The 23,990-nt window shown below is 35.0% G+C and overlaps 1 protein-coding gene across 1 annotated transcript; it reads right to left on the minus strand.

Annotated features, from left to right (window-relative positions):
* Positions 1 to 1,005: 1,005 nt before the first annotated feature.
* On the minus strand, positions 1,006 to 22,898 carry LOC100376172 (ATP synthase F(0) complex subunit g, mitochondrial-like). The gene is made up of 3 exons (XM_078010942.1): positions 22,753 to 22,898; positions 8,003 to 8,163; positions 1,006 to 1,273 (listed from the first exon to the last, which is right to left on the minus strand). The coding sequence occupies exons 1-3, from the start codon at positions 22,826 to 22,828 to the stop codon at positions 1,139 to 1,141; spliced, it is 372 nt and encodes a 123-aa protein (XP_077867068.1). The 5' UTR covers positions 22,829 to 22,898; the 3' UTR covers positions 1,006 to 1,138.
* Positions 22,899 to 23,990: the final 1,092 nt, after the last annotated feature.

Genomic DNA, 23,990 nt, shown 5'->3' on the forward strand with positions numbered 1-23,990 from the left:
AGAACATATCACTTTTTACCAAAAATGACAAAAATATTCACCAAAATTAGAGAATTCAAGATATGATCATGAAATGAACAAACCTGAGAGAGGTCTACCCAAGGTACATATACACCAAGTATCAAAGCATTCAGGCTTGTAGTTTTCAAGAAGTCGTCGAAAAAGTAAAACATTGACACGGACGACAACTGACAATCACTCAATGTCGACAGCGGAGCTAAAAATTGCCATCAAAATTCTCAGATTTTCACTGGAGTAAATTCCAGGGTTTCTGTGGAATGGTTTCAGGGGCAACACCTTACTACTATTCGCAGTGTATGTTTCGGAGTTCGCTTGAAAGAAACAATGAGATGTCAGATGAACAATTTCATGTCCTTTGATAACATGACACCTGCAGTGCTACCAAACCCTTCCTGTTCTAATGTTTGAATACTTTAAAAGTATAGAGGAATGGTCTTGGGTCTCATTACAAATTTTGTGCAATACAGAACTAGCCCAATTTCCAAAAATAAACGATATTTGGTGTTGGGTTTTAAGTACAAGTATACCGGTAACCCAACTTCGGCTCTTAGAGGATATAAAGTTCAATCTGCGATAAATATCTCTGCCTAGGATCCAAACATTTAATTTCGGATCAGATTTCATGTCCTAGAAAATTCCCCATAGCCATTTGCCAGGGAACCCTCTCAGCCAACATCTCATCTATCCAATATAGTAATGTGGAAATTGATTTGGCTTCAGGAGCAATCATAATTTTTATACAGACGTCCAAGAACCCAGTATTAAATAAACCTTGTTTGTTTTTGTAGTATATGTAGTAGTTTTAACACTCAGAACTGCAAGGCAAGCATCTCAGTACGAACTGCTATAATTCAGACAAAACTACATCAGAATATTACTTTGTTAGGAAGAAAGGCAAGAGAATTAGTGTTCTGTTACAGCTGGTGAATTCTTTGCGCTTCAGTATTTCAATATGCATAATTATCAGCAGCATAGTCACAGAAATATATTTCAAATTGAATATTATTTTATTCTAACACTTAAACTCATAAACATGTCAGAAAAAATTGAAAGGCAAACAATGGATGCTATACACAACAGAACACAATCAGTTTTCAGATAATAGCAAGGGAAATATTTAAATAATGTTATGCTTTGGTGGTTCCACAGCTAAATCAATATTATAACCAATCAGACTACGTCTTCCTATTTGTTCACCAATAAAAAACCAAAAACAGACTTCAACTGCAACAAGCGTGTTCAACCATGCTTCCTGTGAAGAGAAAATAAAATGTATTTTCAGTACATTGGGAAAATCAAATATTCAACAGTAGCAGAAAAGGTAACAGTGAAAAAATAAACTGGCAACAATTGTTTAGAAGGTTAATGAATAAACATTAAAATATTGAACATGGGAATTAACACAAAACAGATCATCTCACCCTGTCTATGATCAACAAAGAAGACATAGAAGCATGAAAATATCCACAAATTTCAACGAAATAAACCTTAATGACTAATTCAGCTTTATCTTAAACAATACAAAACTATTTCACTCCATTTAGGCCGATATTTGAGCATCTGATTCGATCAAGACAGCAACTTGTCCTATATACCAGATTTTCTAGTTACATGGAAGTTTTTTTTTTTTCATTTTCTGTTTTTTTTAAGGTTTGACAATATTTGTCAGCGTTTTGTGTATTGTATCCATTATTATTCATTCTAAAGGATGTTAAATAAATAAAAATATATATGAGCAGCCTATTTTTTTTTCTGTACTATAATTTTGACTTAAGATTTAGGAAAAAATACACTTGTGTATTACATTAAGAATATTGTTAATTACAAGTCAAAATGTTCATAGTTCTGTGAATGAGTCTTTGTTACTACAATAGTTAAAATAAAAAAACAAAATTTTGGATCACAAGCCAAAGTAAAAAACAACATGTATGAGTACATAAAATTCAGTTTTCACCAGCTTGGTTGCAAATATTGTTTTCATAATGATGCAAATTGTAATTGCAAATCACTAATAAATTGATTTATTACATATGTACTGCAGTTTATTTTGAATCGTCTCTGTAATCAAAATCGGTATTTCCACACCGCATATGCAAATGAGGTCTGAAAGAAACAAAGTAGTTACTTCAGGAGTATCGTTTTTCGAAACGTGGCAGAAATAAACAATATTTAGAAATATGATATTTTTCCCTTGGGGTACATAAATATACTTGTAATTGTACTTTTAGACAGTCACTTATTTTGACTAAAACTAGTTTGCATATCGCCCATGCAATAATGTTTTTGGTATTTTCATAGTCGATTTGCAAATGAACATCGTATTTCCATTGGCTACTGAACTATTTTTATTTTGTAAACACATTTTCATCTGCTATTTTTTTCCTGGTTTAAATCGTTCAGCAACATGTTTGGCATATTAGGTGTACATCACATGGAATATAACGATTGGGAGAACATAATTTATGTTGACCACCTGGCATCAAGATACCAGGAGGCGTTGTTGAGGCGTTACTCACTTCCAAATAAATATTACCAACACCAAATGAGCAACATTTTAAGCAGGAAGCAAGACTCAGTCAATCCAAGACCAGCAAGCAACATCATAAACGAAGTTGCAGCATATTAACATTTCTGTCATATTAACATTTTAAATGAGAGGTTAGTTTTCTTTTACACGTATATATATATATATATATATGTATATCAAGTGATAATAATACTGAAGCTGTTATTTTAAAAACCATGCTTTTGCAAAACCATTCCCAAATTGTAACTCAATGTTCAATTACCAGTTGACTAAATTTCAAGTTACGAGCAACATAAATTTTTACTGTTGTTGAACAACCACATTTAGTAACACAAACTTTAATTAACAGTTAACATAACTTCGATAGTTGTGATTAGTATTCAAGATATCAGTGAAAAGGCTGAAAATTAACTAATTAGGTAATTAATATGCACAATTATATATTCCAAAACTAATCAGGTCTCTGCATAGACCAAGAGGACCTATGTACCAAGTTTCATTGATGATTTGTACTTGAGATCAGTGGAAAAGTCGAAAATTGATTAATCATTATGCAAATTAGGTAATTAATATTGCACAGATTTTTACCCAAAACTAATCAAATCTGCACATTAGTTTGAAGCATATATGTGCCAAGTTTCATCAAAATCTAATGAGTGGATCTTTAGATATCAGTAGAATAGTCATGGAACAGCTACAAATCAGCTAATTATCATGCAAATTAGGTAATTAATATGGATGGATTTTTACCAAAACCTAATCAAATCTGCGCATTGGCCCAGAGCATCTATGCACCAAGTTTCATCAAAAATCAATGTATGGTTCTTGAGATATCACACCCCCCTGTGTTCCAACAGACTAATGTTTTTAATTTTGTAAATTCTGGTGGTACGTAATTAATATTGTAATAAAATGTGCATATTTTTTGTGATCATTTCTGTTTCTTTACTGTGAAAATCAATGACGATGCAACTAATTTGGTAATTTGATTTCCCTCAAAGACGTAATCCGTAACATGATGAATCAAAATTTTCATTCGCACTTTTTTTCGAAGGGGGGTGCTCGGGTAAGCACCCACCCCTAAAAAAATCCGATCGAGTATGGTATATACTCCTGCCAGATAACTTCGTTCATCCACAGCCCCCGTATTTCCTTGAAACTGTGCGTTACAACCAAAACATATGGTGAACGCACATTTGCTGATATTGGCCCCGCTACCTGGAACAATCTACCATATGATGTTTCATCAAAAACCGATGTGTGGTTCTTTAGACATCAGTGGAACAGACTGATACACATGCATGCATGCATGGATACATACATACATAAAAAAAAAATCGATGTGAGTGTCCAAACGGGACTTTCCCCGAAGGCGTGAATCCGAGTTTCTGATTGACTGAGAGATTTTTATTTTATTGGTAACGAAAGTATATTCTAAACGAAGTTTCAAATAAAAATGTACACACCTGCATCGTGTAGAAGCAAATGATCATGGTTGCGAAATCCGGTCATGCTGTGTTCCACAATTGTTGATTATTACTTAGTAGTGATTATAATAATGTACACAAAATAAATTCTTTGAATTGTTATGAAATACAAATAAAAGTCAACTTAGTTTCATCGTAAGCAAATGATTCTGGTCTCATAAACGCTCGATGCTGTAGGATATCTGCCATGTTCTCTTAGGTCAAATAGGTCAAATCACTAATTAACCAATCAAAAAACTGGATGAGGTCCATGTGTTCAAATTACCATAGCTTATTTAAATATATTAATGTTATTGAACGCAATGCGAAAGAGATCAATGTTGTAGTACAATCTTTTGGCTTGGATTTTGATGGGAAAACGGCATGATTTTTTTTAAATTAAAAAATTAGTTCTTTTTAAAAAACAAGCCATGAATGGCACAGTCCCCGTTAGTTATCAAATTTAAGATATAAAGTTTTGTTTATAGTAATATAGCTGGAATATAAACATGTCAGGAATATGATGATTGTTTAACATTTAAATGATTGACATTTGTATCTGATCGTCAAATGAGTATTGAGAGATATTGCTCTGGACAGCATTAATTAAAACAAAATCAGCCATTATGAATACATGTATAATGAATATATGAAATTTGAGCATAGTCAGTCAAAGCACGTCAGAGATATGGCTCTAGAAGCCCATTCATTAAAACAAAATGGCCACTGGTCAGACGTTCAGAATTCGATCTAAAAAATAAAACAAGTTTTTTAGCACAAAAATAGCCATTATTAGGCCACTTTGAAAAGGATCGTCAAACCAATATATCCGTCTATCTATGACATGATGTATAATGAATATTTAAAATTTGAACATAATTAGTCAAAACAAGTTGGAAATATGGGTCTAGAAACCCATTCATTAAAACAAAATGGCTGCCAGTCGGCCATTTTGAATGTTATCTGAAAAACAAAATTATTTGCATCAAGGTCCTATAATGTCCAACGTATATACAAGGTTTGAACAAAATCCATCTGTAAACTGCCGGGAAATGCTTGATTTTGATGATTTTTAGCACAAAAATGGCCGCCATTCGGCCATCTTGAATCAGATCGTGAAACAAATTGATGTGCATATGTATGATATCATGTATAATGTATGAGTGAAGTTTGATTGTGATTGGTCCAGGCATTTCTAAGATACAGGTCCGCACGCACGCACGCACACGCACGCACGCACACGCACGCGCACGCGCACGCACGCGCACGCACAGACACACGGAGGTCAAAACATAAGTACCCGTTTTCGGACTTTGTCCGAACGGGGACTAATAAACTGAGCATTAGAAGAATAATTTAACATTGCTGTAAACATGATAACATGATAACAGCTCATTGTCGAAACGAAGCTTACCCGTTCACGCTAGTCTTGATAAAAATCATACTCTTGAATAGACGTCAATGACGACGGTATAACTTGGACTATTTTAGCCGTCAGGAATGATTGAAATGTCTGAAAAATTATGCCAAAATATACCTTAAAAGTCCCATTTCATTTTTTTAAACCCAATTTTATTTTTTAATCCAAGAGCAAATTTACGGCAGAATCTGGTACCTCAAGTAAGGGACATGTGAGCTTTGATTCTAACCCGGATATATTGCACTGGGTTGGGAGTTACAAATTGTCTCATTGCTAAACTTCCACCTGTACCTGTACTTCGGACATTCACAAGTTTTTCTAGGTGGTGCGAGACAGCTTTGCCTTTTGACCTATTAGTTTTATGTTGACCTCTTCTCCGCATCTTGATGTTTTGTTTTCCTTATCATAATACATAGTGATTGATGACTTTGTTTTGATTTTGAGTTGTTTAGCCTACAACTCGGCCATGACCTTTGCTTTTACCGTGAAACATGGGGAAGCTTATGTCAATTTGACCGACATTCCATTCCAGCACACTGTCTGTCATCCCCATTTTTTTCATTTGCTAATTTCTACTCTGAAAAACTTGACCGTTCGAAAATGCACCTTAATTTTGACTCTAAAAACATGTCAGATTCCCAACACCAATTATTTAAAACCGGTCGAAATTTTGGAGTTTTTACGGTACATGCATACATACAGACTAACGGCAAAGACTCCCATTTGAGAAGAGTCAAAAATCTATGTTGCCCGTAACTTGCTTGATGTTTGGCCAACTGTTTGATTTATGAGGTGTATGTTGCCCATAACTCAAAGTTATGTTAACTGTTCATTGAGTTATATTTTGGACGAGGTCTTAGCTAATGTACTCTTTTAAACTTTTCATCACGACACTTTCTTGCCCAAATTGTTCTGCACTTTTTTTTTTATATTCTTCAATTATATAGTTTTGTTTATAGTAATATAGCTGGAATATAACCATGTCAGGAATATGATTTTTTAACATTAAAATGATTGACATTCGTATCTGATCGTCAAACAAGTACTTGTCCATATTGAGAGATATTGCTCTGGAACAGCATTAAAAATCAGCCATTTTGAATACATGTATATATATATATATATATATAAAACATGATGTATAACAAATATATAAAATTTGAATATAATCAGTCAAAGCATTTAAGAGATATGGCTCTAGAAGCCCAATCATTAAAACAAAATGGCCGCCAGTCAGCCATTTTGAATACAATCTGAAAAATAAAATTACGTGCATCAGGAACCTGTAATGTCTAATGTATGTACCAAGTTTGAACGAAATCCATCCATAAATGCTAGAAATGCTTGATATTTGAGGATTTTTTAGCACAAAAATGGCCACCATTTTGAATAGGATCGTCAAACCAATAGAGCTGTCCATCTATGACATGATGTATAATGAATATTTAAAATTTGAACATAATCAGTGAAAGCAAGTCAAAGATATGACACGAGAACCACATTCATTAAAACAAAATTTTGAAACTTTAATGAAAAACAAAATTATTTGCATCAAGGTCCTATAACCCGTAATTCTAATGTACATGTATATACCAAGTTTGAACAAAATCCATCTGTAAACAGCCGAGAAATGCTTGATTTTTATAATTTTTTTAGCACAAAAATGGCCGCCATTCGGCCATCTTGAATCAGATTGTGAAACAAATTGACGTGCATATGTATAATATCATGTATGATGTATGTGTGAAGTTTGATTGTGATTGGCCCAGGCATTTCTAAGATACAGGGGCGCACTCATGCACGCACAGTGGTCAAAACACAAGTCCCAGTTTTCAGACTGTGTTCGAACAATACTGTAGTGAAAATGAACAATACTGTAGAATATCTTATTTTCGCTAGGAATTTATTTTCACTATTTCTGTGAAAATAAAATCCAACGAATATACTTTTTTCCCATATTTCACATTCAACTCATCAAAAATCAGTGAAAATAAATTCCGTAAAGAACGCCCAAAAAGACCTTTTCAGCGAAAATTAATTCCAGCATAAATAAAGTATTCCACAGTATGTAGACAAAAATAATTTTGAAAAAGGTCCACATGTAGTACCTATATATGCAATATCAAAGCAATCTGAATGGGGTTTTTAACAAGAAGTCAAAAATATCACTTTTTAACAACAATTACAAAAATATTCACTAAAATTAGAAAATTCAAGATATTATCACGAAATGAACACATCTGAGAGAGGTCCACATGTAGTACAAGTGTGTAGCTAGGGGAGCATTTTTGACAAGTTAGGTACAAGATTGCACAATTTAGTGAAATTGAGACATTGTAATGACATCATGGTCATAGTAGTCACCTGACAGGATACATTTAGGAAGGGATTGGGAATAGTACATGTTCCTTATGAAAGCAAACTCCTGTATGTAGTAAAGTCTATGACCGTATAGCCGATAGATCCTATAAACCTTAATAATATTATAGGGGTGACAAAAGTTGAGCATGACAAAACTTTCAATTAGTTACTTTATTTCATGATGCCACCTTTCCATTCTATACATACCCTAACTGTTAGCTGTTTCCATTTTCCTGTTTTGGCCGATGCCACTATATCTGAAATTCCTTTGGATATTTTGGGAAATTCTGCTGGAGTAGGAGGAATTAGTTCCACCTTTGCATAGTACCAAAATTTGCTGAGTCGAGGTTTAGACCAATTGGCAACATCTGAAAATTAGATTAACATGTTATAATTAGTGCAACCTACTACAAATACAAAACTGTCACATTGAGACAGGTGTCAGCAATTGTTACTAATGCCATTCAGTGAGAGAGGTGTCAGCAATTGTTACTAATGCCATTCAGTGAGAGAGGTGTCAGCAATTGTTACTAATGCCATTCAGTGAGAGAGGTGTCAGCAATTGTTACTAATGCCATTCAGTGAGAGAGGTATCAGCAACTTTTATTAATGTCACTAAGTGAGACAGGTATCATCAACTTTTATTAATGTCACTTAGTGAGACAGGTATCAGCAACTTTTATTAATGTCACTTAGTGAGAGAGGTATCAGCAACTTTTATTAATGTCACTTAGTGAGAGAGGTATCAGCAACTTTTATAATTGTCACTAAGTGAGACAGGTATCAGCAACTTTTATTAATGTCACTTAGTGAGACAGGTATCAGCAACTTTTATTAATGTCACTAAGTGAGACAGGTATCAGCAACTTTTATTCATGTCACTAAGTGAGACAGGTATCATCAACTTTTATTAATGTCACTAAGTGAGACAGGTATCATCAACTTTTATTAATGTCACTAAGTGAGACAGGTATCAGCAACTTTTATTCATGTCACAAATTAAGTGCAAAAATCCAGAAAAATATTATCAAGTTTTTATTATCATTATCGATATTAACAAATCGTGTGAAATTTTATGTACAGAGAAACACATATTTATGCTTTGGTTGACAGCACTTCTCGAAGTAAAAAAAAAAAAAAAGAGAGGACCTGCGAAACTTTATACAATTGTCAGACACGCAGCGAATAGTATCGGTATGCTTTTGTAATACATGCAGTTCCAGTGGCTTTGCTTTCTGAGAAAAAAATTCTGGCTCTGCACCTGAAAAAAACAAACAAAACATTTAGTGCAAAGTAAGCAGAGGTTGTAGCATATGTGCTCCCATTGGTTGTTAGATTTAATTAAAAAAGATATTTGATTCTTTTTAGTACGAAAAAATATTACTTAAAGTGCATGTGCAATACCCACCCTCACGTTTCCCATTTTAGATCTGTGTCCCACTGAAATGGGTAGTTATTGATTCTTTTGCTGAAAATGATTACTCATATCCAAGTAAATTTGGGATATTTCTCGTGTTGTAGCCATGCCCACCTATCGTGAAACGGTCAACTGTTTCCGGATTTCCGACTCTCGCCGAAAGTGCGCCACCAAATGACAAAATGTGAGAGGAAGTCATACCCCTGAGCCGTAATAACACTGGCCATTCAGTATACTTTTAAACGATATACATAAATCTTTGGAAAAACTGTCCTCGTCCATGAAAAAAAGCGACTAGGTTTAAAGAGAAACGCCGACAACGTAAACCTGGCGCAACACTTTTGAAAGAAATAGATTCCGGACCAGCCCATGATTACTGAGGCAGATTTCAGAAGAGAGAGAGACGTCCGGCAAGTGTTTCAAATCAGTTGACTTTTTCTGCAATCCTAATTATCGTTTTATAGAGACCATTTAGTCCCTGTTAAGTAAAAGGTAGCAATAATTTTGACAGTGACACGAAAACGAAGCGTCAGACAAACAGGAAATTACACAGCCCTTACACACTGCTGATTGTTTTCATTTTCGAAGGCTAAAAGTTTCTGAATTTTTTGGTGGTTTGTGTTGAATGTCGAATTCACATCTCTGTTCTTTTTTTACCTCCATGCTTGCAGCTTAATCTGGGTATTAATTTATGAAATAAGAATCCAGGCTTGGTCAATGTGTTTCCACCAAATAAAGTTTTAATACGATGTTGGATTCGAGTTAGCGTGATCCATGGCATGATTGTCATCATGCCATGGATCACGCTAACTCGAATCCACTCTGAATTTATCTGTATGTGTGTCGATCTCGATTATTTTTGTTATCCAATTAAACGCCGCTTTTAACGCACTTGCCCTCGCCGTGACCCGGCGCGTTCACCTATTTCAACAAAATGTCAATTTATTTCCATGCGACTGTCATTTATTTAGTAACTGTGATTTGTCGTTTTTTTAATTATTTTATAGTGATCACTATAGTCTAATGTTTAGAATGTCAAAATGTGTTCAATTTTATTTTGAAAGTTTTAATAAAACAGTGTAGTAACGTGCCTAGTGACCTGCTAAATAACGAGAAAATTCCGATGTCAAATTCTATTTTGTCCAGCGACAGTGTACAAATGTGTGCTGGTGTTGGTGACGATCTCAGTGACCAGCTACGCCAGAACGAACATATTTCGCATCTAACTCAAACCCATGCAACAAAAATTGATACTATGTGTTAATTATAGTCCATTCTTCTTCGACGAACAAGTACATAAGTTTAAATTTAGTCAAAGACGAGAAAACTGCACAAGAAATATGCCTTATTTACATGTATCGTCAATGCAAGCTGCCATGCGACTTCCCCTTCTGACGTCACAAGGTGAATTTCTGTATGCAAATGAGAAGCTAATGAGGAGCCTCGTTTTAAAATACACAAAAATAAAGTTGCCGTAGACTGAGTTTAAAACACATTTTTTTTCACTTAAAAAATTAATTCATGCTTAGAAACATAAAAATTAATAATATTTATGTATCAATGGATAATTTTAGGAGTGAAAATAGCAGCCATTTCACAGGCACTTTAATAAATTTATACCAGCCAGAAAGAAATTGCAGTTCACACTGTACTATTTTAAACATGTTCTACCAAAGTCTAGGATGAACTAATTCAACAGTCTGTTTCCACTCTACAAAGTTGTCAAATTAATATTCACGAGATTCTGCAAAAATAAAATATTAAGAATGTGAAAAAAGCCAGAGTACTTGTGTTTTCATTGTCATTAAAATCTGACCAGGGATATGCAGAAAATTTCACTTGAGCTGAACCAAATGGATGCCAAGCTATCAAAAGAAATAAAAAAATATTATTGAGAAAAATACAAAAAAATAATAATACATTTAATATAAAAGCAGATAGAAGTGCATAAAAAACTAATCAGCAGAGGTAGTGATCATGTAACCTAAGTGTATGTCAAATTTCCTTTGAACTGGATTGCAGTGTTCATTCCAGAAAATTGTCTCAGATTGGCTTCTAATTTGCATATTAATTTGCATACTAATTAACATATTGTAGTTGTATTAAAATATATAAAATAATATCCGTAGTTTTGAAGAAAAAAAATTAAGACTATTAAAGTGAACATCATTAAAATTGAGGATTACGTGAATTTGACCCTCTCCCTAATATTGTTTCACATATCCCTTAATAGTTTCGCGCCTATGCTGGTAATTTGCATACTGCACAATGTCAACAATTAAATCATAGCTGCCGTTAAATCCATCTCAATCGAGTTCCGCAATTTATTTTCCTGCTCATAATGGAGATAAATTATGGTAGCTAAACATTGAAATTGCCATTCTGACTTCAGTACCGAAATAAATAGCTGATTGGGAAAATGTGTCTGTTGACAGAGGTTTGATTTACCGATAAACTTCAACACAGGTAGGTCCTGGCATGGACGTCCCGGTAACGCACTCTTCAAAGGTAATTTAAAAGTGATGATAGATTCATTGATATTGAATAACAGTACTTCTCAATTTCATCATTGCTTTCAAGCAGTCACAGTTGGCCTAACTTGACTTGTGTTTTCTGGATAATTCTAGTCTAATATGTCGTAACGAAACCAAGTTTCACACTTTCTTTCAATCTTCTAGCAGTTGAACACCGGAAATAGCAATCATGCATAACAGAATCACAATCAGCGTGTTCTAAACTTTTACGTTTTTATTACCAAACGCTTCAGCGTGGTATTAAGAATTTGTTTTCAGGGTTGGGTGATACGAAGGTGGAAAATGGTTGCACATATGGGGGTAATCCCTGGAATTGCAATAGAGAGGGTTCAGGTCGAAATACAATATATCGTGTTTTCATGTTTCCTCTGATATTTCTGTGGTATTCTGCTGCTGTAACTAATGCAACATTTGTTCTAAAATTAAGTGTATTGTGTGCACTCAAGGATTATTCGTTTTTTGCTGAAAACACCCCTATTTTTCAATGGCAGATTCGAGCTAGGTTCACTCACACTGGGAAATGTGCATTGTCGCTTGAATGAGAGCTAATTAAACACATTTTCCAGATCGGCGAAATAGTATGTAACAGCCAATTGTAACAGCCTATCACATGATTTTACTGAGAATGTCAACATGGAAAGAGGCTATTCTATTTTATGCAGGAATAATTGGGAGTAGAATATGTGAGGGATTGTAAAATCAGAGATGTGTATACTGAAAAGTAATATCTATCCTTTTTTGCATTGCTGAGCATTTCTGTTTTAGTATATTGGTTTGAAAATGTTGAACTTGCATGATTTGTAATGTGTTTTTTTATTGAAACTCCCCTATTGATCGAATCCCGGGTTTGAACGAGAACGGCACACCACGTGATTCGTTTGCATACAATGCTGAAGGCAAACATGCCGTGCTACTGCGGTACTCCACGGATGACTTGCTAGTTCTGCATGCTACAACTTCGCTTGCGATGTTGCTTGTTAGTCATGGATTAAATGAATCTTGATTACCAGTTAAAATGTTGCTCATTTGGCGTTGGTAATCTTTATTTGGAACTGGGTAACGCCGCAACGTTGCCAGCAGAAGCCTTCTGGTACTTCGTACTATGATAAAACTCAGTCAACATACATCAAGTTCTCTCAATCGCATCTTGAATTTTCAAGGTGAATGTTCCGGCAAAGCACTCCACTCTATATCACCTTGAAGTATTTCATTAGGACTATGTGTATGTGACAATGCCCTCACAGTTTAGAATCAGTTTAACAACAGCCAATCATATAACTTCTTTCTTCAACGCGCTTGGCCAAGCTATCAAAATCTTCGAGGCAGAGCTAAGTCACTAAACGCTCCACGTTGCTATTTAAGACGCGCACCACAATACCATGTATTTCTATGGACTCTGCGCAAGCTGCTGTGCACTGGTAAAAAAATCGAGAAAACAGCACAAACTTAACTTTGAAGAAATCCAACCAATATATTAAATAGTTTGCATATGTAGGGGGTGACAACAACCATCCCATAATACCGTTTTCTGAGAATTTATTGGTCTTTGTTTCACCATGATGGTTGCCAGGCGGTGAAAATGCCTGACCCGAGAATAAATGTCGCTGGGCACAGGTAAAGCTGTGTTGGCTTGGATGTCGAGGCGATACAGCGACAATATCCATACATCATGCAACTCACTGATATTCAGACCAAAGCTATTCAAGCTTTACTTAATAATAGTGGTAATAGTGTTGTCACCACTGTTGACTATTATAGAAGAGTAGGTGTTATACCCCAAAGCTCGTGATATCACTGCAACACATATAGGCAGTAATGAAGCCGAAATATCAGAAATGCAGAGCTCCGAGCGTTTTCTGGCAGTCTTTGTAACAAAGCTTTCTATTGGTCGGTAAACTTTCTATCGCGCAACCACGTGACATACACGATTATGAATGGTATTACTGCACGGTGTTGTAGAGGGAGGAATGTTCGAACGGAACAACACCATGCAGGCGGACGATGCTCAATCGTAGTATTCCATGTGATGTACACCTAATATGCCATAAATGTTGCTGAACGATTTGAACTGGATAAAAATAGCAGATGAAAATTTGTTTACAAAATAAAAATACTTAGGTTGCCAATGAAAACAAGCCGGTAAAAAACAAGCAATATGTTTTCGGCTGTTACCATGGTAGGACATGAACGTCGTGAAGCTAACGTCTGTTTATAACTAAAACCGGGCACCTTATACGAGGTTCGCAAAATAACATTCAGTCTTTAAAAGTCACTTTATTTTATTGCTAGGACGTATTCAGCCGTTAAATGTATTATTTCCAACCGTTTTGCGATAGTATTTTTTAGATTGGAGGCAGCATTTACAGTTTATTCAAAGTTGCGTTGGGATTACGTTGATACAGTGTAACAATGTCGGCGCCGGTGATCAGTGCGCAACGTAGCCAGAATAAAAGGCAAGATCATTTGAACACTGCTGTTACAAGACTGGTAGGAGGTAATACATTTGAGGCGAGAGTATTCAAAAAAACAGATTTTGGCTGTTGGCATGGTAGCGATGGGTCAGGATTGTTTTTCCAATTAGTGATGGTACGACCTGCTTGTCAAGTATGAACAAAATCAGCCAAGCCAAAAAAAATAACAGAAGAGTTAAAAAGCCATTCCTGGTGAACAGTTACTCCAACTTTGGGGTCAACTTTCTCATTAATGAAAAAAGATGTCAAAAATTCAAATAGTAACTTTGTGCCAACACTCAAGCCGAGTACAATGAGCTATGTCTGAGGTGTTGTATCACAGATAGTTGGGCAAACCGATGTATTTTAATAAATTATTGAATAATAAAATGCTATATAACTTTTCTTTTACCCCCCCCCCCTCCCTTCCTGGTATCTATTTCAAGTAATCACTGATATTTGTTTATACCACTCTTTCCTTCATCACAATCTTTGTTACCCGCCAATGTTATATGCAGATTTTAATGCGCGATGTAGACACATATATAGGATATAACACAGTCCCTCTAGAGGGACTGTGGATATATAGATATTTTTACTATAATAGGGTGCGTCTACATCTCGCATTAATATGCAAATGCATGCAAATGAGGTCTGAGCGCAAATAAAGTAGTCCCTTCAGGAGTACTGTTTTTCGAAATAAACAATATTTAGAAGTACGATATTTTTCCCTTAGGGTACATAAATATACTTGCCGAGTGAAATTAAATTTGAACAACAGTAATGGTAATTTTAGGCAGTCACTTATTTTGATTAAAACTAATTTGCATGTCACCCACGCGATAATGTTTTCGATATTTTCACGGTCGACATGCAAATGAGCATGGTATTTCCATTGGCTACCGAACTATTTTTATTTTGTAAACACATTTCAGTCTGCTATTTTTGTTAGGTTCAAATCATTCACCAGCATTTTTGGCATGTTACATGTACATCACATAGAAAACTAGAATTGGGAGAACTTAATGTATGTTGACCACCTGGAAACTGAGTTCTATAAATCTTAAAGGGCTCTCGGAAGATTCACCTGCAGCCTGGACCCGCAGTAAAATCAGCGATTACTACTATGGAGCCGCAACTATCAACTTCGAGATACCAGGAGATTTCTGCTGGCGACGTTGCGGCGTTACTCAGTTCCAAATAAAGATTACCAACGTCAAATGAGCAACATTTACCGGTAACCAAGACTCAGTCTATCCACGGCCAGCAAGCAACATCATGATTATTTTATTTTCACACGTACAGTGACACGCGTTCTACACTGACACGCGTTGCTAGGTCGCAGTACTGTCTTGGAGCATATTAATGGGCAATTGGGTTCCCCGACCTAAATTTCTATCCCGGTTTGTTGCACGTTCTTTCTTTAACATCAAATAATAAAATATGGGACATATGTAATAATAACAGAACCCCACGCCCTCCCCGTGGCTTCGCTCGTGAAAGTACGGCAGCAGGATACACCGCATCACTTGTGAAAATAACTTCCATACGCATTGAAAGCCACGGCGAGGGTATGGGATTCTGTCATAATACTTCATTATCACTAAAAACATTTTTCCCCTGAAATAAATTTCAGTGAAAATTCCATTTCCCTCATACTCTATTGAGACACAGCACAGTGAAAATTGGATTCACATGTAATGCTTGAAAACATGTCAGCAAAAATAAATTAAGTGAAATTCTACGTGACTTCATAAGAGTTGGAAATGAACAAACTACACCCGACCCTACCACTCCATACATAATGTAAACTACACCCCAAAACATCCTTTCACCCACGGTTACTACCGGTACCGTGTTTCACCAGTGTATTCTATTTGACTTCAGGAGAAATTGAAATAAACAAATTAATTATAATCTAGTTGAGCACTGATTAAATAAACTACCTTGTCTTTATGTCAACTTGAAGTTTTTCATTGCCTACATCAGTGACTTCAACATATATGTTTCAATCCCAAGAATTTCACTCGCTGTTAATTGCATGGGAGTGCCAGTCTTTCATGAATTTCTATTGTCATGTCAATTTCTTGCGATTACTCGGAACATGAAGCTGTACCCACAGACCGTCTAGGTGCTGTAACTAAAACCTGGTGTAAGCAATGGTTAGGCAGTCTTGAACTATGCATGTGACACCACCTGAGAGGTCTAATATTCAATTCTATATATAGATTTCTCATTGTTTGGTAACTATTTGCTACATATGCAACAAAAATCAATATAAAAATATGACCCACACAGCATTCTACAGGTTACTTGTTATTCCAGTATTTTATATGCCAAACGTTATTCCCAAGCCTCTGAAATGACGAAATAAACTTTTGATTTACACGTTTCATAACCAGTTCTTGAACTGATAGCAGGACTGTTTTTCTGGCAAAGTGTGACACCTTGCGACCGCTAGTTTTTCACCAAAGTCAGGACACAAAAGGATAAATCAAAGTTCATAATAAATACCACAAGCACAGTTTCTTGCCCTTGAGATAGAATTTAATCTATATAAGCCTTGTGCAAAGAAAGATACAGTCCTGGAATACAATATCCTCAGACAACAAGACATGAAATGTCACAGTCCCCGTTATTTGATTGTAAAGTAGTACAAGGAACATCTGCAAACAGGTGAATAAATATGTACTCTTTGTGGGTACAACTCATCATAAAGTGATTTCCCATAATCTAGTTTTGTACTGACAACTAAAAACTTCCACTGACCCATGTTCAGAATCTCAGAGTACACAAGTGCAACAAAACTATTTGTCATACATGTATACTTGCTCAAGAAACTGCATTCATAAATCTGAGTGAAGTTTGTGAACCTTGTTGTACATGACTTCTTTATTAATCAGGTCTTGGTATATTACCAGGACCTGGGTTTGTTTCAACATCACCACTGGGCATCAGAATCATTCTCGTGTTGTCAAATACAATTTGTTATTAATACAGTAAGGTTTATTATTTAAAATGTATTCATTGTACATAGAAGAACATCTGTTAATTTAAACAATTGTAAAAGCTATGTTTTCAGAGCAAGTACATGTAATAATTAAGGAAGCCAGTAAAGATTGGTCTACTCATAACCTTCTAGTAATGGAGAAGTAACAATAATTATTTGAAGTCTTTTTAGTGCAGTGATATTATTGCATTTCAATCATTATTAATGGGTATAAAATACTGTAAACCATTTAATTTTCACTTCTAGATATATACAGGATTCTAATGTTGATCAGGCTAACTAATTGACAATGGCCCTAAAGGTATCACTATGCAATCACAGTAGTTTTGTATTCTTCTTGCTATTCGACCATGGAAAAATATTTGTTTTTGAGAGTGGCCTAATTATTAGAAGAAAAACAGAAATAGTATAAATTCTAGTAACTGAAATGCAGGATTGGAAAAGAACAAGACAATACACAAGATTGATAAACCTTCAGCGAGCACTCCTGAAATTTCAGATCATTGGTACCATGTTTTTGGATACATTCAATGACCTGATACATAAAACCACAATTTTTATTGCTCAATCACTTGACAGTGTATGACACAAGATCGCAAGCTTCTATCATAAAATTGGGTTATTTATTTGATGTAACGAAACATGCATTTCACAGCAGACGGGAATTCGTTTGAGATGTTACTGGATTTTTGTATTCAGTTTTCCATTTTAACCACCATCATCACTTAGTAAGCTGAGATCGCGCATGGGGATACTGACTGTGCATAAATGCACAGTGTAGTGCCACCAGAAAACCAATTGCTTGAGAATATTTTGCACCATTACGCCATTTCAAATATTATATTAATTCACAGACAACAAAATAAAGATTTTCAATAACATACAAGTTTTCCCACAGTTGATGATTGTATGGCAATTACATGCCTTCGCCAGTTTTACTTTGGAAGACGTTGGAAACATATCATTTTTTGAATGATTTTTTAATTTTTTTTTTGCAAATGTCTATTTCAGAGCAACAGAAACAAAAACAATAAATGTGTTAGGTAGGCATTTTAACAATTGCACAATTAATATTGAATGAAAACGTCGTTACCGATATAAATCATTCTGTTCAAACAATTAAAAATAAGATCACATTTAATTAATCGGTTTTCATTATGAAATACATAATAACATGTATGTAGTTATAAATTTGAATAAGGTTTAACAGCTTTTTAATTTAGTGCCAGTTTATACACCATAAAACCTCTGGTTTAGGTGTCACACTCAGAGAAGAGTGAAAGGCCTTTGGTTCATAGGCATGAGGCATCGCGAAATGTTGGAATTGAATCCCCCCCCCAAAAAAAAAATTCACATAATGTAATATGCATTATTTTTTTATAATTTTGTTGATAACGAAAAGTAAAGTATGTTCATAAATAAGTTTCGAATAAATACAAACACTAATACATTGCTTAGTGGTTAGTACCGTACTGGTAGCAAATGATCACTGTAGCACAATCCGGTCATTCTGTGTTTCGCAAGTGAATAACTTACTTGTTTACGAAGTATTGAAATTGTTGATTATTATTCAGTAATGATTATAATAACGCACAAAAATGTAATTCGTTGAATTTTTATGAATTGGAAGTATGATTTCGGTCGAACGTAAATGCTCGATGTGATACGATATCCGCCATGTTTTCAACACGCGTGGCTCATTTAAATATGTTAATGACGATTCAGTGATCTCGTGGTGAACGCAACGCGGTACTGTAGAGATTCACCGATGTTGTAGCAAGATCTTTATGCTTTGATTTTGACGGGGAAAACAGCACGATTTTTTTTTTAAATCAAACAATTAGTTGTTTTTAACAACTAAACTGAGCATTCAAAGAATTATTTAACATTGTTCACAGAAATAACAGCTCATTGTCGAAACGAAGCTTACCCATTCACGCTATTTACAATAACATCATACTCTTGAATAGGTGTCAATGACTACAGTCAAATATAAATTAGACTGTTAGGTATTAAAAAAAAACACTAAAAAACTGCCGAAAAAACGCAGGGCGATTTCATGGTCCGTTGCAGACTATACTCGACCGACCGTCTATACACATGTTGTCACAGAACATCCGCCATGCTGAATCGCACGAAATCTGCAAAATCTTCATTGCAACTAACAGTTTAATGCTCACAACATAAAAGATAGTTGAACTCTGGTGACCTTGCCCTTTGTTATATAATATAATTCCCTTTATCATAGTTTGATTCAATATAAATATGCATTGTCATAATTAATTTTGAATACAAACAAGTTTTGGGGTTGAACCAACAGTGGGGAATCAGTCTACCGAATGTCCTTAAAAGATGTAAATATCTTACAAAAACATTGGTGCCTTATTTGTTTAATTATTTTAAGGGACATAATTTCCAGTTTTATTCAAAGTAATTCAGATATTTTAGTATAATAACAAATATCTCATTGCAAAAAAAAAGTGCTGCATTTAGATGTGAATAGATTCATAAAACATGCAAGATAACAGAAAATTTTAGATGGCTTTAGTTCAAGTATTTTGTACACTTGTCTGTCAAAAATTAATGATTAACTGAGACAAATATGAACTGCCTCATTTGTGTGACTACTGTATTATATGAAAAGTAAAAAAAAAACACCTTTTATGAATAGCTATCATGTTGCAAGCTCTGCTTTATATGCAAATCAACTTAAATAGTTAGTTGGTGTCCAGTGGAGGGAGAAGTCAACAGTACTGTTGCCTCCTGAGAATCTACATCTTCAAACACTGCAATCTCTGAAGTGCATTTTTAAACTAGTATTATAAAAACTATCATTATGTTCTAATAGCTGAAACATATTCCTGTGAGTTTTCATTTGTCGAATGAACTGTTTGTCAAATACAGAATACATATATTTTAGAATAATTTTCTTTTTAAAATGTGGATGAAATGTTTTGCTTAATGTATTTTTTATGTATTGTTTTTGATTTGATAACTTTTGACTAAACAGATTTTCTATTAGCTTCAGATCTTGATCAAAGTTAGGCACCCAGTTCATAGGAGTGCTTATATTGATTTTCTGACATCTTGTTTTCTGTAAAGATGTTATTGGTAGGTTTGCAAATGTGCATCAGACTGTGCAATCTCTCCATGAGTTGGTTTTGAAACCCAGTATGGGATTCTGGTATACATTACCAAGGATATTATTACAAGATAAATCATTTGCTTCATTGAACACATACAACAATGCATATTTCCACTGAGATCAGTGACCTTTGATGTGTATCACCAGTTATCAGTCAAGTAGAAACAGTCAAAATATTTTATTTGCTTTTTTGACTTTTCACAAGAATATAAAGCTGGCAATCATAATATTCACGTCCGTACGTCACGGAATGTACACCAATCGTACCCCAATATACATTCAATTTTGCTGAAACTGGAGAACTTACCTTTGCAAACACGTCTCTTATGCCGCTTTCTTGAAGTTCTTGAAATCAAATAAAGTTACTAGTTCTTCTAGTAACTAGAATGAGACCACTGAGCCGAACAGAATACATGTATAAACAGTACTACATGTATAATAAATTGCACGCAATGGAGAAATCACGTGCCGTAATAACAGCAGCGTTACTCACAGATTTAATCTACTGTAAAATATTTTATTTCAGCTGAAATATTATCATTCGCTGAAAAGACTTTTTCTGGGTGTTTTGTAATGAACTTATTTTCATTGATTTTTGACAAGTTGACTGTAAAATATAAGAAAAGGGTATATTCGCTGGATGTTTTTTTAATTGAAACATTCCTTCAGCGAAAATAGCAAAAAAATATTGCAAGCAAAAATAAAGTATTTTACAGTAATTAATTTATTCTGAGCATGCGCAGAAGTTCTGTCAATGTTGCCGAGAGAGGTAATTTTTGATGAAAATCGTGAAAAAGACTCACTTGGGATTTTCAGATCTGGAAAAAAAATTATGTGCATACTCAGCAGAGACTTGTTCATCAACCAGCCAAGTTTCACTGATATCTGCTGTAGAATTTCTGGGAAAATGTTGGAGAAAGAAAATGGAATATGGAAAACTGAAACCGGAAAATGGACATATGACATAACCTGAATTATAAGTTCCCTTTTCAGGCTGTGCCTGAACGGGGACTAAAAATAACGCTTATTTCCTCAGCGGTTAGACTGGCGCAATACGGTATTGCCATTTCTCTTGCGAGATGTCGTTAAAACTCAAATTTTTCCGGCAAATTTCGGCAGTTTTACTAGTAAAATGATGAAAATCACAGAAAAACACAGTGAAATGTATGGCATTGAGAATTATGAGCTTCCCTCATTGTAGTTTAGAGTGTAGTGACTGACGTCATAACTGGCCAACATCTCCAGTATTTAACGATACATGTCGTTTGATATTGACAGATCGCAGTGTGTCGAGGAATAATTTAAAATGGCTGACCTGTCGGTATCTATAGAGGCGTGGTTTTACGCTGGCATGTCAGCCATTTTGAATCTTTCCCAGAAAACCCCAAGATCTATCGAAACCATGCGGGCATCAAAGGTGGTGACTATTCGCCCGCGGCTGTGCGAATAAAAGATTTACTTCCACAATTCGCCATGCGGCTGTGCGAATAACCCATTTATTTCCACTATTCATCCTCTTGACCCAGTTTTGCGTGAGACTGTACACGAAATTATTGGAACTGCGCCCAATCCTTATTTCAGAATGACATAAAACCAGAGTTAGCTTGTTTTTTGAAAGTTGTATTTTGTAAGCATTTCAAAATCTAACCAATCTCACTCTTGTCCAAGACCCTCCTTTCTCGGTTAACCAAAATGTTTGCATGTGTACATCACTGAAGTGTACGCAAATTTATCGGGATATTTTTCCTTTCGTCGAAAAAACTGGAACCCGGTAAGAAGCTGAGAGAAAAGAACATTGTAACGAACAGACTTACCATGCCACAATAGAGGACTAATGTGATTGGCTATATATACTCAATTTCATAATAGGTGATTCCATTGGTTGATTTGATAGCTGGACGAATTGATAGTGGAAATAGATCTGTTATTCGCGAATAGCCTTTTCGGGCATCAAAATATTGTTTTTATCAGAAACTGTCCAAAATCCATTGAAAAACGAAGACACAAGTCCAAGTTGCCGTCGAGTGACTAATAGCATGTAATCTTCGCTTGACGGTATTTTGTTGGGCCGAAATTTATTTTGTTTTCCGGCCTGGTCTTACCGAGACCGGCGTTGTGAAATAAACACTCACAACTTTTGCCGTAAATATGGTCTGGCCTATACACCGACGCTGACGTGTATAATGACAGACGAAGCCTATTTGGACCTAGAGCAACGCGAAACTATGGAAACGATTATATTAGCACTGACTTTATTAGTTTCACAGTACTCAGCATCGTTTATAGTGTGCACTGGCGGCCATCTTGGATTTATAAACGGCACGTACTTAATTGCGGAATTTCAGTTCCTCAAACATATTAACAGCTAATCAGAATTCAAACGAACTAACCAAACACTTACTGAGTGCCAATTTTGGTCCGCTTACTGTCACTGCACGGGTGCCAGCACTAGCCATTTTACCAACGAAGCCTGACATGTTGAAACCTCGGGATCGAAGCCACTGGTGAACCAAAAGACACGTTGCGCATGCGTGACCGTTTGACCCGGAACTGTTAAGGTAGAAGCCTACTCATAAATTCAAAAACCCAGAATTTATTCATTTTGCAACAAATTGTACTTCAAGGCAATATAAGATTATTGACCTAAAACAAGTTTGGGGTCACCAGCCTTTTTTTCGAGAAATTGATGGTTGTATTTTAGTGGAAAGTCGCCATTGTCACAGTATTATAACACTTTTACCACGGGTTCCTATGGCAGAGATATTATGCAATATCTCAAAATCTAGCCTGGTGACATAGGCTGAAAAAAATAATATATTGTTAATGATGGAGTACTTTTTGTACTTTTTGAATTATTTAGAAAATCTGGGTTTTAAAAAGTGTCAAAAATGCATTTTTTTCTTTATCATTGTGTTCTATGGAATTGTTCTAAAAATAGCAATTTTCAAGAAATATTAGGACATGTTTCTCAAAAAGCATAACTGTAACACACAAAATAATGCTATTTCATTGTACCATGAGACATTAGCTTCATGATTGTACATAATAAACTAATGAACATTATCGTGCGATTTATATGACCAATTTTGTCAAAAATAATGACTAGGCTTCTACCTTAATTTTCACAATATTTTATTGACACAACACAATAGAGTAGTATTATCTTAAAAATTAAAACTAAGACATAAAAGAGCACAACACGGCTTGGAAAGATAAAACCACAAAGTAAAAAAAGTTAAATATTTTCGAAGAAATAACATTTTTTGACACAACAAACAATATACAATATTGTGCCGAACAAGATTTGTGCGGGGAGTTAGCAAACTATCGATGTACTTTCCTATTGGCAAATGATATAATGTTATGATGAAAACGATTTGTTACGTTTTGTGACAATCTCACTTCTCCTGCACCACTTGATTTTGAACTACTAATCAGCTGACATGTATAAAATTATTTAAAAACATGTATAGTAAAATTAAGTAAATAGGAACATGTAAAAACAGAACCATTTAACTCCAAGGTTGGTGTCAAAAAAGGCTGTAATCTCAATCCAACTCTGTTTAACCTTTTTCGAAATGTCCTTCACAACACTTCAATTATGATCCTTCAATTCTTGAAAATTCGCCTGCCAACTAC

The sequence above is a fragment of the Saccoglossus kowalevskii genome, chromosome 5 (assembly GCF_978046115.1).
Source record: "Saccoglossus kowalevskii chromosome 5, keSacKowa6.1, whole genome shotgun sequence".
Taxonomy (NCBI): Eukaryota; Metazoa; Hemichordata; class Enteropneusta; family Harrimaniidae; genus Saccoglossus; species Saccoglossus kowalevskii.

Bases quoted from the DNA above. Each gene is read 5' to 3' on its own strand.
- LOC100376172 (XM_078010942.1), bottom strand. From the start codon at position 22,828: ATGTCAGGCTTCGTTGGTAAAATGGCTAGTGCTGGCACCCGTGCAGTG. The intron at 8,164-22,752 runs GTAAGTGTTTGG...TCTAATTTTCAG, and splicing joins CGGACCAAAATTGGCACTCA to ATGTTGCCAATTGGTCTAAA. The intron at 1,274-8,002 runs GTATGTATAGAA...TTCTCTTCACAG, and splicing joins GGAAACAGCTAACAGTTAGG to GAAGCATGGTTGAACACGCT.